The sequence below is a fragment of the Phaenicophaeus curvirostris genome, chromosome 1, assembly GCF_032191515.1.
Source record: "Phaenicophaeus curvirostris isolate KB17595 chromosome 1, BPBGC_Pcur_1.0, whole genome shotgun sequence".
Taxonomy (NCBI): domain Eukaryota; kingdom Metazoa; phylum Chordata; class Aves; order Cuculiformes; family Cuculidae; genus Phaenicophaeus; species Phaenicophaeus curvirostris.
The window spans coordinates 75,769,195-75,785,262 of record NC_091392.1 but is presented as its reverse complement, the minus strand read 5'-3'; the positions used below and the strand labels follow the sequence as shown (position 1 = coordinate 75,785,262).

The following is a 16,068-nucleotide window of genomic DNA, read 5'->3' as shown; positions in this document are numbered from 1 at the left end:
GTGCTGACAGCTATGCAACGTGTTAGCAGAAAGCATGCCACAAACCACAAATTGAGCCTCTTCTGTAATCTCACAACCACAATCTTGCCTTCTATCTGCATCTCCTTTTCCCCTTGGGCCAAGATCTAGGTTTATAGCTTTCCCCTCAGCTATCCTCAGTGAAGACAGATGTGCTATGTAGCTTTGATCCATTTTCACAGCAGTCTGTTACAATTTTCTGATCAGAGAATGATTTCAATCCAGACTGGAGGACATGAACCTCTTACTAGAGAACATTTGCAGAGAAGGAATCAAGACCTCCTGCCTTTACAGGCAGTATTGGCAAATCAATCCTAAACAAAATACAGTTAAAAGGATACTAGCACCCAAGACTTCTTAGTCCTAAAGCTATCTGAAATTTGTTCTTATTTCCTGTTTAGATGCAAGGAAACCTTGAGATTCAGTCAGAAAGGATGGAACTTCAACTTCTAATCGCTATCAAAAGTATTCTGGTCTGTAATTCACATTACAGCATAGTAAAACATTTTTCACTGTTGATTTCAAGCTGAGCAGTCATTTATGCTAGGCAGACAGAAACACAAATCAGGGAGTCCAATACTCTTCCTGTGAAAAACTGAAATAATAATCAACACAAAGTGAACCGAAACATCTGCTGAGGGTAAATAACCTCTAACAAGCACATAGGATAACTGTAGTTCTGAAAACCACACACACCTAAATCTGCTTTTGTGTTTACAGGGGAATATAGAAATAACAGGGTATTTTTACTTATCTGGCATTTACAAAGTATAGAAACTAGTCTGCTGGTGGTGTTCTAACATTTTAGACTAAGCCTGTTTCCAACTTGTAAAGTTAGGATTTACTCATGAACCTCAAGTATATAATATAAAGCAGTGTGTTTGTGTGTGTGTATGGCTGGGCAACCAAATCTAATGTGATATGGCAAGCTTAGCCTAAGGAATACTGAAAATGTCATAATGATCACCTAGTGATCACTAAACACACACACATTAGACAAACAAGAATCATTTTCTCATGATACGGCCAAGCCTAAGGACCCTGCTAAGAGTGAAAGCAGTAAAGATAATATTTGGCTGTGTTCCCAGAAAAGCTTTATTGAGTATGCAGACACATGAGTCACCAATTCTCTGTAAGCAGAAGGATCAGGTATTTTCTATGGAAATTTCCTCTTTTGACATGAGTTCTAGAGAACTGGGGTGAGTTATCCTATTGCACCAAGAGAAACATATCTTGTGCTTTCAGAAGTCACTTTTCAGTGGATATATCAACATTTGCTTAATAGGTTCTTTTTTTTTGATTTTCTACTGAGGATTTTAATGAGGGCAACTTTAACCATTCAATAGAAGTCTATCTTACTGCAACAGTGGCTCTACTTACTCTTCTAGGTATGTAGTAATAGGACACTGGAACCAAAAGAGCTATAGAGCTTGATCCAAGCTCCTCTCCATTCCAGCCTGAGAAAAGGAAGCCAAACCAAGATTTTATGCTGCAATCCAGATAACGTGTTTCAGTTTGACTCGAGTCACATATAGGTGATTTTTCAGATCTTTTCCCCAGCAGCCTTCAGCACAAGCTAGAACAACATGCTTCTGAAGTGGAAGAAGAATAAAAAAGTATTTTGGGCCCTCATCTCGGGTGGAAGACTGCAGGAGATGTGGAAAAACACTAAGTCAAACCCTTTACCAGCCCAAATATTCCCATAACCCTACAAGAATAAAATTATTATTATAATTAAGGGCTAATGTAAGAAAATGTACAGTATTTACAGCCATTAAAAGCCATTGGTACAGCCACTAAAACTACTCAGGAGGTTCTGAGTAACAGGAGAACAAAATAAAGGGAAGTAAGATCAGAGCTAGGAGGTGGTTCCCAGGCTATTGTACAGAACTAAGGAGTGCATCCATTTCCTCTGACGCCTTGAGCAGCAAAAGCCATTCAGAGCCTACTTAGATATTCTCTTCATAACCTCTTTCCAGGTTAGCTCAAAGTTAGAGACAGTCTATGTTGTTCCACATAAACAGTCTATTGCAGCTTATAAAGGGAGCTCATAGCAGCCAATGGGCCTGTCTCCCAGCTTAGCAGGAGTCTATAATGCCCTATTTTCCCACGGATACGGGAATTAGTTAAAGCAGAGTTGAACAGATCTCAGAAGAGTAGAGTGCTTTCTGTAATTCAGAACAGGCCAAATTTATCTTTCAGGCCAGTTTACTTCAGTTCAGGTATGAGTTGAGACCAGCTAATGTCTGTTCCCAAGTTTTCATCCTCAAGACCGGGAAAGCTGATATCTAGAAGGATTTTGCTCAGACTGTCATTCATGGTGTCCAAGATCAGGCCCTCCATGAGTGATCGGTTTTCAGTAAAGCCAGAGGTTGCCAATTCGACAGATGATTGCTTAGTAAACTCATGAATAAAAGCTGGAGAGCTCGTGAGGGGGGCATGCACCATGTCACTGGATTCTATATTGAGCAGTTCCCGAGGGGACTCAAAGAGGGAATTTTTAAGGGGTGTGCTGTTAAAACCCAGCAAGTCCTGGTTCTCCTGGAGGGGTGTGAGTGGCAATTGAAGGGTTCTCACTGGACTGAAGTCCAGGTCCTGACTTCCCTTGGCTAAGGATGCAGTCTTCCAGGGGTCAAGGCCCCTGAGTGGAGGAGTAGTAGTTGCTGAGGCTTTGCTGGGAGTGGATGAAACTGGCAATTTGCTGAGCATCTCCTTGACTGGTGTTTTAAAGGGGCCCTCTTCTCCCTGCAAGCAGCTGAGCTGTGATGTATTCTCAAGAGGCTGGCTTTCCTGCAGGAAGGAGGAGCCTACTCCTAATTGTGAAGTGTCGAAGTCATTGCTTTCTGGCAAAACAAGGACAGGCTCTTCTGAGGAAGGCAGTGCTAGGCGTTGTTTCCTTCTGGATCTGCCCATTTCTCGCCTTTCCCGCCTCTTTATAACTAATGTGTCAGAAACACACTTAGATGGCGACTTCAGTATGGTGAATTGTTTCTTCTCCTTTGTGGATGAGACTGGGAGGAACAAGCCTGGCTCTTCTTTTACTGTTAGGGTAGAGGCAAATGGGGACAGCCAGTCATCCAGCTGAGAGCCTTCTTCCTCCTTTATACAGACACTCTCAGGGAAAGACGCTGATTCCTCACCAGCCTGGGAGCTGCTCTCCTTTAGATAATGGGTTGAGGAAAATAGACCTTCATCACATTGACTCTCCTCTTTGACAGCAGCCATGGGTAAAGAGGATGACTCTTCTGTAGAGTGTGACATCTACAAAGAAACACAAGTAACATGCAGTCAGTAAGCAAGGCTCTAATGCACCCAAAATGCAAATGACAGTGGAAGGGAGTAAAAAACCACTGGCACCTAAGGACAGCAGTACAGGTAAGAGAATGATCTTCAGAAAGCAGTAATAACAACAGATAAAGACTGATCTCTGCATGACGCCAGTACAAAGAAGCCTACAGATCAAATGGGAAGGATTTTAGCTAAGTGGAAGTCATGCCTTTCAGAGCACTTCTACTATGAGGAACTTGTAAGTGCTCAGGCAGAAAAATAGCCAAAACTTTCTGGAAAAGTGTAACCCCTTTGCTTCCTCCTCACAATATCTGCATGTGAAAGAATAAAATATATGAGGACAGCTTTCCCAGAAACCAAAGGAAAAAAAATATCCAAGGTCATCAAAAGAAAAAGAGCACGGATAAGTCATAGCAGGGGAGAAAATGCAGCAGGCACACAAAGGAAAACAGGATTATGTTTAGACAGAAGGGAAGAAGCTAAAGCTTTTAATGTCTAAGAATCCAAGAGTAGTCAGTGAGATGCCAAGAGAAAGACCTGTTTAATAGCTGTTTTACTTGAGCCCAGAATAACTGGAAACTCCACAGAATTAGCAAACAGCAGGTACTGAAAACCTCTGGGAAGAAGCTACATGCAAATAAATGGCCTTTCAGAAGAAGTTCCTTATGTTACTTATCTCTTCAGAACTGTCAAAAATATGAATGTTTTAGGGGCAGAACAAAGCGATTTCTCCCATTATTATTTCTACGTATCCAAGCAGCTGAGAAAAATTGTCTAGATTAATCCATAGAGCCCCTTCCTCTAGCAAATTATAGCAAATCAACTGGCAGGTAACAGTCACCCTAGAGACAGAAAGGAACAGCAAGGATTGTCATTGGCTAGTTCCTTAATATGAGCTTAGAGTTTCAGAGCACCTAGAAAAGATGCACAAAGGAACTGTGTGACAAACAGGGTCCACAGAAGGCAAGAGCTATAGAAAAGAAAAAAACGAAACAAAAAAATTAAGCCCCAAACCATCCTCAAAAGAATCAAACAATAAAAAAGCCTCAGAAAATAAGACCAACCTTTGGAGCAATGCGCACACGCTTATTGCTCCGGAAAGTCTCTGAGCTGTTGAGGGGTGCTGATGCTCCCTGTGCTGTGGACAGAGGAACTTTCATTGAAGGCTGCAAGACAAGAGGCTGACTCAGAGGAAACTGGATCGGAACTAGGTAAGAGTTGACGCGAGGAAGCAAAGGCTTCATCTTTCGACCTGTAAGGGAAAAGAATAGATTCCCTCACCTCTTGCGTCTACTACCTTCTAAAACCCCGGCATCTGTCAGGAAGTTTTTCTAAACACGCCAACATAAATATCTGACCAGAGATACACTGCCCTCTTTTCTATTTCTGAGCATACAAATTCCGGTCCAGAAGGCCTGATGAACAGGAAGACAGTCCTTCAAAACCAAGACCTTAAGTTGTGGCAAGCTCTGCTCTTGCCTCATTTGAGTACCCAATCTTCTCCATATACCTATCACATCCTCTGAGACAAGGCAATACTGCCTTCAGCTCCAAACTTGACAATAGGAAGACTAAGAACCGTCAAACCTGGATAACAATTTCCACTCTAAGGGAGAGTGCCCCAGATTTATGGGGCCAATTAGCTTTGGCCTAGGCTGATGTGGACACTCACGTGCATTCTGGGGTTCATTTTTGCTGCTGCTGTTGCTTCCCGTGTTCTTCTGGGGATCAGGAAGATGTCGCTTTTGCTGCTGCAGTCATTGTGAAATAAGAAAGAACAGAAGGAGAAAAAAAGGGTTTAAAGAGAAGAATCCATCTTTATTCTACTGCCTCATTCAGAACTGCAAATCCAGAAACAAGTGCTGTGTTATTACAGAGAGCAGCTGTTAGCACCCAGCACTCATGCTGGCTCTGTCTCTGTGCCATTTGCTCTTTTGCAGTTATGTCACCTCAAAGCCAGCTGCTAGGCACAAGCTGTTTAGAAAAAGAGATGGCATGACAGAGGTGTTTCAGCTGCAGACTCTGCTGCAGAAGTGACCTGATTTCAGTGTCCTCAGTGCCTTGGAAAATGTGAATAGGAAAGTGTTATTGTATATTGGATCTCTATATAAGCCATAGACCAGATAGATGCTCAAGTGGAATAGCAAAGGCAACAGAGTAAGAAAAAGGCTAGAGCAGATCGGAAGAAAGCCAGGGCTGTAGCTAAGACAAAGGTTTGACTGGCTGCTTGCAAATCTGTGACTGTTAAAATGCTGAATGCAAGAGAGATAGCAAACAGGTTCATCGTTCTGAACGAAGTGCAGATGAGTTCCAAAATGAAAAAGGAGCACAGAGAGATCCTATTGTCTCTGGATCTGATCCCCAGAACATACTGGGATTGCAGCCATGAAGATGAGAATTTTACCAGAAATCTCTGTCTGGGCTTGTTCTCCGAAGCCTGTTGGTGCCCACTGCAGCCTACTTCAGCAGTAGGCTTCCCGTGGCTCAAAGCTGTATGGCTCTACCAGCTGTAAAGTGAGCATATCATGCAAAGGCAATTAACCTCTGGCTCAACTCCTTTTTCAAAAATAGTGTGTGCATGGAGCTGTAGGACTTGGTGCAGCAGTGACCCAGTCCCCCTCCGAATCTCCTATCCTTTCTTTCAGTGACTCGCAAGAGGAGAATGGAAGCCCAAGCCCAAAGTCAGAGGGCTAGTCTTACGGATTCAGAGTGCTCAGGCGATGTTGGTGACTCCAAGTCCAGCGGCTGGTGGCAGCAAGGCATTGAGAGATAGAAAAATAAGATGAAGTTATCAACCAAAGCAGGAACAAATGGGATATTCTAACCTTGTATAAACTGAGCAAACAAAAGTCAATCTGCCCACTCACTGCAGAAAACACAGAGGAGTCTAAACACACCTAATGCCAGGCTCATGAGCTCCATTTCTCCCACAAAATAGTACTTCCTAAAATACCTAGCTGGGATATGGCAATTCCATCCTATGACTGTCCTGTCAAACGGTGGAGGAGTTCTTGGTCAAATTCAGTGGAAAGCTTCTCACTAGGAATTTGAATCAGACCAATATAATGAGGTTGAACAAGCTCACTGCTACATTTGGCACATCACCTGAAGAATATACACATCCCACTGAAGCTCTAGTTCATATGCACAGCCACAGCACCTTTTCTTTCAAATACAACAGAATGTCAAGAGAAGCGACTGAATCCAGCTTCTACAAAAAGGCTGATGTTAAAGCAGCTTAATTTTCCTGATAAAATAAGGTGTACCTGGCTAGTGTGGCATTTAGGAACTGGACAGCCTGTCCCATTTTCTTTGAGTGAGGCACTCACCTTAAATACCTGGTCCAATGTTAGGCAACGGTTTGCATCAGGGTGAATAGTCCAGAATGAGATTTTACCATTAGCAGATGTCTCACGGACAAACATATCATGGAGGGACAAGTTGTGCCGAATGGAGTTCTGGGAAGAAAGGAGTGAGGTGGTGATTGAAAAGCGGTAGTTTCATTAACAGCAGAGCACAGCCTACCTGAGACATGACTGCCTGGGCAGAGGGATTACATTCCAAAGTGTAGACAACATGAAGTTTTGTATTCCCTGCAACTACCCAGCCAACTGTCATCAGTCTCTTATTCTACTTACTCTTGAAATCCCTATTTTTACTCCAGTGAGGAAACATCCCATCATCTTGTCTAAGTGGAAGAGGGAACATCTGGAATCAGAGGGTATTTGGGGTGGGGCATTTATATTAAGTTTCATTTTGCTCTGCAAGCTGGGAAACAACTTTTTGTTTTTATCCAGAAGGCTTATGGTATCACCCTATGGCACATAGCAATTTGAGGGCCTGCTTGTTACCTTCCAGCCTGGCTTAGCCACGTGTTTAAAATATGGGAAATGATCCTCAATCCAGGTATATATGTCCTTCAGAGTCATACGCTTCTTCTCAGTGCTGTTGATGGCAAACTGGATCATGGCCATGTAGGAGTAAGGAGGTCGTTCTGATACTGATTCCTGCCATGAGGTGGTGGTAGCACTAGGAATAGCAGCAGCAGAATCTTCTTCAGTCTGAGAGACAGAAGAATGATTAATGAGTGCTCACAAAGTTGCTAAGAAGGGCATAGGAACATCCCTGGATCCTCCAGGTTCCACTCTTCAAATCACTAAAGGTCAAAAAGGGATGGTGATGTCTAGTTCTTGCAAGTCTTCTGATCCACATTTATTACTACGCATCAAAAGTTTTAGTGCATGCTCTGTTGTCTTCTCGTACTTACCTTGATTCTTTCCTGATGAGGCATCTGGTTCTCTTTCTCCATGTCTTGCTTCACAGAACAGGGACTTAGCCCATCAGATCTCATCTTCCCCAGCCACTGGATGTTAGTGAGACTATTGTCCAACATAGAGCTCATTGTCTCACCACCACCTGTTGGGATAACAAGCCCATAGCTCTGCTTACTCAGAAATAACCCTCTTCCCCCTTCATCTCAAGTGCCAAAAGGAAGGCACTAATCACACTTATCCTTGTCTCAAGATAAAGACAAGGTGGTATTGTAATGCTAACATTTCTTGCAGATTTCATGTGATTATGCTTGATTTCTGAAAAAAGCTGCAGCTTAAAAACAAGCAGTCAAACCAGACTATAGCTCTTGACCAAAACAGGAAAACTTTAATCCAGTACTTCAAGAATCCAAGTATTTTTAGCTACAGGGAGAATCTAGTAAGCAGAGGTCAAGGAAGGTGGTGACAAACACCAACTGAAAGACCCAGCACAAGACCCAAGAAAGAAGCTCAGATGTCTCCAGGTTTGTGAACAGCAGCAGTGAAAACTAAACAAGGTTTGTTATTTCTGGTGATACTGGTTGTTACAATGCAGATAATGCAGCTGTCTATGGGTTCCCATGAGATAGTACTATAATGTGGGTTAAGATTTACTACAGCCCAGAAGCTATATAGCTATTTTAAGTTGCAAATACAAATTTGATCTGAGCAGTGTTTCAAAGCAAAATCCATCTCACTTCTAACTTTTATTCAGCAGCTTCATGACACTGCCAAGGAGTGAACAGACTTGCCACTTAGCTATTAAAGGATGGAAATAATCTCTTTTCCAAAGCTCTAGGCCCACGCGTTTTGTCACTGACTAGGTTACTCTCCATTAGTCTTGAATTCAACCATGACCCTTATGCTTAACAAAACTCAGTCTTCTGTCCTTCTGGACTTGATTTCCACAAGCCAGCCATTTTTTTTTTCCCCTCAGCACCAAAACTGTGCTTTGCTATACACATTTATATCCTGTCTCTTCCACCAAAAATACATCCACACTAAAATCCTTCAGATTTCACTATATAGGTCATTAGAATGAAATCCATAGCTATTTTGCAATTATCAAAATAGTTTTCATTACTGCATACTGAGATCCAAGCACTGCACTCACTGGCCCAACTCACATCTCTCTGACTGTCAGGTCAAAAAAAAAAAGGTAAAGATTACATACTGTTGCTTTCCTGTTCTTTCCCAAGCACAGAATCGTTTCCTGAATGCCAGAGCATTGTGTCTCCTGCAAGACCAGGTGTTCTTGTAACATTATTATCTCTTGCTTGACCATCTGCAGCTTTAGTTGCTGCATCACATTTCTTCTCTGATGGGAGATGCTGCAATGGTGCTCGACCTGCTGAACAGGACGTGCCCCCACTGCTAATAAGAATGAACTTGTTGGGCCCATGGCTGCCACATTCTTTTCCTTTTGCTGTCAGTGCCTCTATGATGCTCTGTATATCAGCATTTGTAGGGATGGCCACCACTTGTGTGTTGGGCATGGTAGGATGGTCAATTATCTTTATTCCTGCTGGAAATTTCTGCAGGACACAGTTAATTTTGTCTCTGGGTTGGCTGTTGTTTTGGTCCTCCTGACTGTGCTCCTGTTCAGAAGTCTTTTTATTCTGACCATTGTTCTCATCTCGTGATGAAGCAGTAGATGCATCCTGCTGTGGGAGGCTCAGTTTCCTTCTTTTGAGAATTAAGGGCCTTCGAGGGCTGGTCCTCATTATTGATCTACACAGTCACTCCCCATTTGAAAGGACAAGAAAAGAAACCTGCAAAATAAAAGATAAACATAACAGCTAGTAAAGTTCAGCAAATCACCACAGGCCTCCCACAGAGCTCACATGCTCAGCAATTGCTACAAAGCTAGAAACAAGGAAGGAAAATAAAACCATCAAAGAATTTAATAAGGTTGACGAGGCTATTGCAAAACAGTACTGCAATTCCTTTATCCACACCTTGTGTAAGCAGGACAGGAGAGATACTTGCAGAGTAAATAATTTGCATCACAAGTTGGGAGCCAGAGTACACTACAATGAGGAAACTATGTATCCACACTTTACACCTAAGTCCTAGTCTCACTTTCTGGAAAGTGACTTGACTAGCATTAGCGAGCAAGCTGCTGGGGAGAGAAGCTAGAACATAGAAAACAGCAGTCCGGATTCTTATATCTCATTGCTGTAACCAACAGATCACTCAACCTGAGATAAAAGGGAATTTAACAGATGACTTAGGACCAGGGAAGCAGAGATTACCCTCAACACTAAAAAGGCAAACAATAAGTGGTGTAGAAATTAGGTGCTTTAAAATAAAAATGAAGTAATTGCTTTAGTAATTCCTTTTGCAGATTTGTCAAGACCCAGATAAATTCATCATCGGGCAGCAAACAATTTAAGTGTCAAACTTCTGGACAACAGACAATTTAGATTATAAAGCAGAGGGGTAGAGTCCAGAGATACTGCTTTCACGTAAAATGCGGTGTGTCCCTTCACAAGACACTACCTACAAATATTAAGCTATTCAAGAATTAGGTGGAGGTTGTCTCTTGAAGCAAACTGTACCAGAACAAGCATACACAAATTGTACCTATTGTTTATCATTAAGGTTGGCAGGCAGAATAGAAACAAGTAACATTAAAGATGCCTTTGGCATTGGTAGATTAGTCTGGGCCAACAAGTAAACCAGAAAATTCTCAGTAGGAAACACCTGCGTAGATACAAACCAGAAAGAGGCAGATAAAAACCCAAGCTGACACCCTGCATGCAGGAGGTGGACAGCCATACAATCAGGTGCTGCCCAGCAGACGCAAGCCACCAGCAGAACTGGTCAGTATTGCACACGAGTTGTAGCACTCGTCCATTTTCAATCATCTGCTCTGCTCCCTTAAAGTAGGGCAACAACTGAAGAGGAAGCTTTAGCCAATCTCCAAAAGGCTGCATGCCCTACAGGAGCAAGCCACTTCCTACAAAGGCCTTGAGCTGCTACCACCAGCATAGGCCCAGGAGCAGCCCTGGGCACGCATGTCCCTGGGGGTGGAGGGGAACATAATACCCAAAATGCTGGCTAATAAACTCTAAGGCTTGTATGGCGTTTTAGAAAGCAAGCATCCTTTATCAGGGCTGGGCAACATGGAGTCATCAATTGTGTGCAGTGGGATGGGAGATGGGACAGAATAGATTTCCCACCTAACATGCATATGCATAAATTCTCTCAGAAATCTCATGTGCATTCTGTTACTCTGAGGACTGATTTTAATGTTATTAAGAACTTCACAACAGTCAGATCTCTTGCTGATTGGAGCTCTGGGGCCAGCTCTGCCTGACCTTGCATTTGAGACGGGGAAGAACTGCAGGGAGAGGGGATCAGAGGAGCAGACACCTCTGCTCAGCACAGACCACACTGAACACAAGGCGTTACCATCTCCAAACAGTGAACACCGACTGGAAAAACTGTATGAAAGCAAAGCCGCGCTATCAGAGAGATGTTTTGTCTGGCTTCCAAAAGATGCAGTTACTTAGCTGAAACCTAACTCTGCTTCGGCTTAAATCAAACTCTTCCACTATCCGGAACAGTAACTTCTCGTATCGCCCCTCCAGCCCCAGCCCCGCCGCACCCGCTCCCCAGGGCCCCTCCGCCCCAGCCCGCGCCTCAGCGTTTCCCTCTCGCCGGCGGCTCCGGCGAGGATGCCGGTCCCTGCCGCCGGCCCTTGCCCCCACGCCCCGCGGGGAAGCGCCAGCGCCGGTGCCGGGCACAGGCCGCGACTCACCACCTCCCCGGGCGGGCGGGCGGGGGGCACGGGGCCGGGGGTGGCGGCTTCGGCGCTTCCGGGCGGCGCCGCCGCTCACCGCGCGGAGCGTTTCCCGGTTTGAATTTGGCGCCCGGGGACCGTTGGCGCCACGTGCCGGGCCGGGCCAATGGGCGGCGGCGGGGCGGGGCCGGGCCGGGCCTATGGGCCGCGGCCGAGGCGGGTGCGCCGGCCGCGCGGGGGATTCGGCGCCGCAGCGGCCCCTTCGCTCCCTTCTTCTCCGCTCTGTTCGGGGGCCGCTCAGCGGGCGCTGCCCCGGGAGAGCCGCCCGGCGCCAGCAGGGGCAGCGCCTCCGGTAAGCGGTCAGGCCGGTGCCGTCCCGGGCGCTCGGTAACGAGTAACGCGGCTCTCGGAAAGCGTTCTCTTTAGAATCCCGTGCCGGCGCTGGTCTGGCCTGGCCTGGAAGGGAAAGCTAAATTCAATGTCTTTTCATCTACAACTCACTCGTTCGGCTAAAAAACAACCAAACCGCAAGACGTGTAATACAGGAGGGAAATGTTGAGTATGTTCTGTGCTTAAAAGCTTAAGAAATGCCACCCCCCCCCCCCCCCAAAAAAGTGTGGGTAGTCCGCAACTAGAAATCAAAAGACTTCTGGTTATGTCAGCCCTATGACATATCTCGGCATCACAAACTGATTTTATGGATTCAATTGAAAAATGGAAACAAGTTTTTCTGACTTTAAATTCCTAATTCACTCCTTCTCTTTGATTAGACTACATATTGAGCTAATTTGAAAAAAAAGCATTTCTTTAATTTTTTTCTCATAGCTGCTTTAGTAGGCCAACTACTCCCAGTCAAACTTTCTTCTCTCCCAGCAGTTTTAGCAGCCTTAAAATTTCAATAACCAACTCTATTCTAAATATAGATGGTTCTGTATTTCAGTGTTTAGCCTTATTATAGTTGGATGTCTTTCAAAGTACTTATAAAATATTTTTATGAAGAAAAATGTCTATGTGAGGTTTCCTTATCTTGGGCATTTGAAACATGTATTTTAATAAGAAACTTTCTCCAGTAATGTTGAGTCTTGGCCAAGGGCCAGTTTAGAACTTCTTTTGCAGCTGGAGCGCTTGTTTTGTTTGCATCTCTGTCTCCCCCATGTATTTGGCTATCAGCTTTTGTGAAATTTATGTGTTTATCTATTCTGCTGTGTATTTCTAAATCTACCTGAAATTTGACACAAGGTTCAAAAAGTACTGGTAGGAAAAAGCCTGTCTAGAAATGTCTGCAATGTTGCATAAATGTTTTACTTCTGTTAAAGTCTAGATCTGAAGTTTCTAAGCAGTTTTGTTTTCAAGTTCATTTATTTCCCTTCTACAGATTTGAGAGTGCTTAAGCATCTCCTTGGGATGCTTTCCTCTTTCTCCAGTTGGCTCTAGTAAGCATCATGAGGTTTCTAAGCACTTTTGCCATATCTTTTGATGCCTCCAAAGAAGAAACGTACCCAAAAGGCCAGGAAGGCAGAGCTGTTATTCCTTGAGAGGCCACGAGAGGGGCCTGTCCAGTGCTATGAAGCTCCGCTACTTTCGACCGAGAATCCAAGACGTGTTCCTACAAAGCCTGTAGACCAGAACACCTCTGCTGCCTGGGTTGGTACCGATCATCCTACAGATTATTCTTACCCCTGCGTCCCGCAGCAACGGTTTTCAGGTTTCTCCGATGTGGCTCAACAGAAAGCTATGTGTCCTGGATACTGAAAATTAGTATCACAGACCCAAATTCAGGGCAGCTGCCTAAAGTATAAATGCTTTTGAGTTGCTTCACATTCTAACTACAGCCACTGAGGTCTTAGTTATTTGAAGGTGTAAAACTGTGTGCTGTGTGTGTTGATTCTGAAAAACTCATCAGGATAATGCTGTTTTCTGTGGCAACTGAAAGCCCTTCACGTAATAAATATTAGGGGGATTTTTTTTTTTTAATTGGCTTGCTACTTGAAATAACTGCTGAACTCTAAATGTTATATGTTAAAGTACTAGGTGTTTTATTTGAAATTTGACACTGCTAAGTTTAGAGAACACAGCCTTTTGCTTCAGGATTATTTGTTCTAACCTGTTTCCTTTTCTACTCTTGTGTATTTTGAATTGTTTCTCTCCATATCACTCTTCTGATGGGCTCCTTTTCTGGTCTGAAAGAGATATTTTAAGGACTGTTTGCAGCATCCTAAGATACTCATTGTATCACATAATGTAAAAATCTTCTTTTAAGGAAACCAGCGCTGCAAAGACAGACATATATACGAATACAGTCATCACCTAGGGGAGCTCTGTCTAAGCGCTATTGCTGCTTGACACTGCTCTTCACAAAGCAGGCTCAGGAAGCATGGTTTCAAACCTGCATGAAACATTCCTTTGTTCGAGGTGACCTGGAGTTCTTCTAGTGATGCCTTAACCTTGAAGCAAATCCTATTCAATTTTATTATCTCTAATTTTTTTTTTGTATGCTTGAGGCAGTTAGCTCTATGGCTTTTGAAACGGTAGGTAAAAATAAGTGCTATGAGCAAGCATTCTTTTTGTTTTGAGAGGTGGAAATATCCACACTCCTTGATTCTGAACATACAATAATTCCAAAATTTATTTGAAGCTATCAGCACTGAAACTGTTAGATATTGTTCCATTTGAAAATCCTGGTAGGTTTGTAACGTCTTGAAGCACCCTTTGCAGAATTTCTATCAACTTATTCAGCGGCAACTGATTTTCTGCTCCTCTCTTCTTAAAGTTATCTAAGTTGTTTACATAGCCTCTTGACCACTAGGCTCCTGCACTGGCAACGCCTACTCTACATGTTCTCTGAAGTCACAAAGTCATATCCTCAAAGTCAATTGTATGTTCTTTTAAGTATGTGCTAGGGTACAGTTATTGGTGAATCACTTCTCTGCACAAAGGCTTTGCATTCAAACAGTTCAGTTGTACAGCAGGCAATCATTATCCTTAATTGAATTGCACTTATTTTTTTGAGGGACTATGTAGTAACTTAGGAATGCTGAAAGGGATCTGTAGTTATTGTAGCTAGAACCCAGTCTGGGTGCCCTAGGGAAAAGTGAATTGCAAGAAATGGAACCTGATTCTGTTTCTTGATACCGAGTAAGATAAAGAATACAGTAACAGAGGATTTCCAAGTTTTGAGCAAGAGTCCAGAATCTTTCAATGAAATACAGATTGTTGAGCTTTGATCATAGTCTAGAGAAAGCTTATTTTATAAGTGCCTTTTGGGTGATTTGTTACTCCACAATACAGAGGTTAACTATGTTTTGAAGTTAAAGATGTTGTGGGGGAGTATTCTGAAAGCCTTAGTAACATAATCTAAGTGGGTGTCCTTTAAATTACTTCGTATTGCTCTCAGTTCAGTCCATTAAAGGTGACTGAGGATGTAATTCATCGAATCTATACAGAGTTATTCTAAGACACAGAAACAGGATCCAGTGCTAAACAGTTTTAAATCTGCAGGGCTTGCAAAAGTAGACACCAGTTAGACTTGAAACCCCATATCTTGGGTGTTTTTTAAATTGCCAGAGAACAGCTCACTTGCACTCCAGTGACTTTTCAGAGAAGAGTGGCCGAACACTATGTTGAAGTTCAGAGGTATCTCCTGCTTAGCAGTTTAGTGAATTATTTGCTTTGCTGCAGACCAGATTACTCACTTTATGAACACACTGAAAAATACGGGATAGTTTGGGATGTAGAAATAGGTTGGCAATCCTTTTGTCTGGAGATTGGTTTGGTTTTTGTTTTGTTTTGGGTTTTTGGTTTGGTTTGGTTTTTTGTTTTTTGGTGGTTTTTTTGGTTTTTGTTGATTTTTTTTTTCTTATTACTCTGTCTTTCCCTTCAGGTGTGCCCACAATTTGAAACAGCTAAATCAGCGGTCCTGAAAACATGCCAGAAGCACCATGGTCCTTACAAACCCCAGAATCGGGATGCCAGCCACAGTTTGCCTTATGCAGGAGGAGCTTGTCGAAAAGCTACAGCCTCCAAATTTCCTCCTTTAACTTTTGAGAACCCAGAAGGATGTGCAGTCCAGCCCTTGGATTGTCCAAATTACATGACGAAGAATACGCAGAGCTCTCACAGCCAGCCCAAGAAAGGGAGAGCAGCGAAAGCCAACATCCAAGGGAACAGTCTGGAGAACTGTAGAGAAATACATTCATTACCTGCTTCTCAGTCTGTGGAGCCAGAAGTCTTTAGTTTACCAGACGTAGAGACTCCACGGGTGTCTCCCATGAGGAACAGGGGATGCAGCAGCACTCTGCCACAAACAAGTAATAACGATAGGCATTCTGAAAAAGAATCGGCTTTTGGTGTTGATCCCTGCGGGAGAGGGGAGTCAGCGGCAGTGCTGGTTACAGATACCCCCGAGCGCGAGTATGGAGTTAAGGTGACTTGGAGACGGCGGCCCCAGCTAATGAAATACCTGCTGGAGGCTGGGAAGCTGAGTGCTGCTGACATACTGGTGAGGGCTAACCCTGAGTTCTCAAGGAGACGGACCGACGTGTAACTCGGCGGGAGCGGCAGTTTAGTTGTGTGCAAAGACACTTCCCAACAATGTTATTTCTGTTTCGTGCGGTGCCCGGCTGAGCCTCCTGAGAAACGTGGCAAAGGCGCGGGGGATGTTTTCTTGGGGCCGGGGCCGTGTTGAGCTGGGGGAACGGGGTAGCT

The 16,068-nt window shown here is 43.7% G+C and overlaps 2 protein-coding genes across 2 annotated transcripts; one reads left to right on the top strand and one right to left on the bottom strand.

Moving 5' to 3' along the window:
* Positions 1–1,932: 1,932 nt before the first annotated feature.
* On the bottom strand, positions 1,933–15,658 carry FOXM1 (forkhead box M1). Its single transcript, XM_069863997.1, has 9 exons — positions 15,564–15,658; positions 8,791–9,388; positions 7,574–7,722; positions 7,158–7,367; positions 6,636–6,764; positions 6,007–6,051; positions 4,979–5,057; positions 4,371–4,558; positions 1,933–3,279 (listed from the first exon to the last, which is right to left on the bottom strand). The coding sequence occupies exons 2-9, from the start codon at positions 9,338–9,340 to the stop codon at positions 2,227–2,229; spliced, it is 2,403 nt and encodes an 800-aa protein (XP_069720098.1). The 5' UTR covers positions 9,341–9,388; positions 15,564–15,658; the 3' UTR covers positions 1,933–2,226.
* On the top strand, positions 11,640–16,065 carry RHNO1 (RAD9-HUS1-RAD1 interacting nuclear orphan 1). The gene is made up of 3 exons (XM_069865051.1): positions 11,640–11,716; positions 12,740–13,008; positions 15,245–16,065. The coding sequence occupies exons 2-3, from the start codon at positions 12,841–12,843 to the stop codon at positions 15,905–15,907; spliced, it is 831 nt and encodes a 276-aa protein (XP_069721152.1). The 5' UTR covers positions 11,640–11,716; positions 12,740–12,840; the 3' UTR covers positions 15,908–16,065.
* The last annotated feature ends 3 nt before the right edge of the window (positions 16,066–16,068 follow it).

Bases quoted from the DNA above. Each gene is read 5' to 3' on its own strand.
- RHNO1 (XM_069865051.1), top strand. From the start codon at position 12,841: ATGCCTCCAAAGAAGAAACGTACCCAAAAGGCCAGGAAGGCAGAGCTG. The intron at 13,009-15,244 runs GTTGGTACCGAT...CTTTCCCTTCAG, and splicing joins AGAACACCTCTGCTGCCTGG to GTGTGCCCACAATTTGAAAC.
- FOXM1 (XM_069863997.1), bottom strand. From the start codon at position 9,340: ATGAGGACCAGCCCTCGAAGGCCCTTAATTCTCAAAAGAAGGAAACTG. The intron at 7,723-8,790 runs GTATGTAATCTT...TTATCCCAACAG, and splicing joins GAAAGAACAGGAAAGCAACA to GTGGTGGTGAGACAATGAGC. The intron at 7,368-7,573 runs GTAAGTACGAGA...TCTGTCTCTCAG, and splicing joins CTCATCAGGAAAGAATCAAG to ACTGAAGAAGATTCTGCTGC.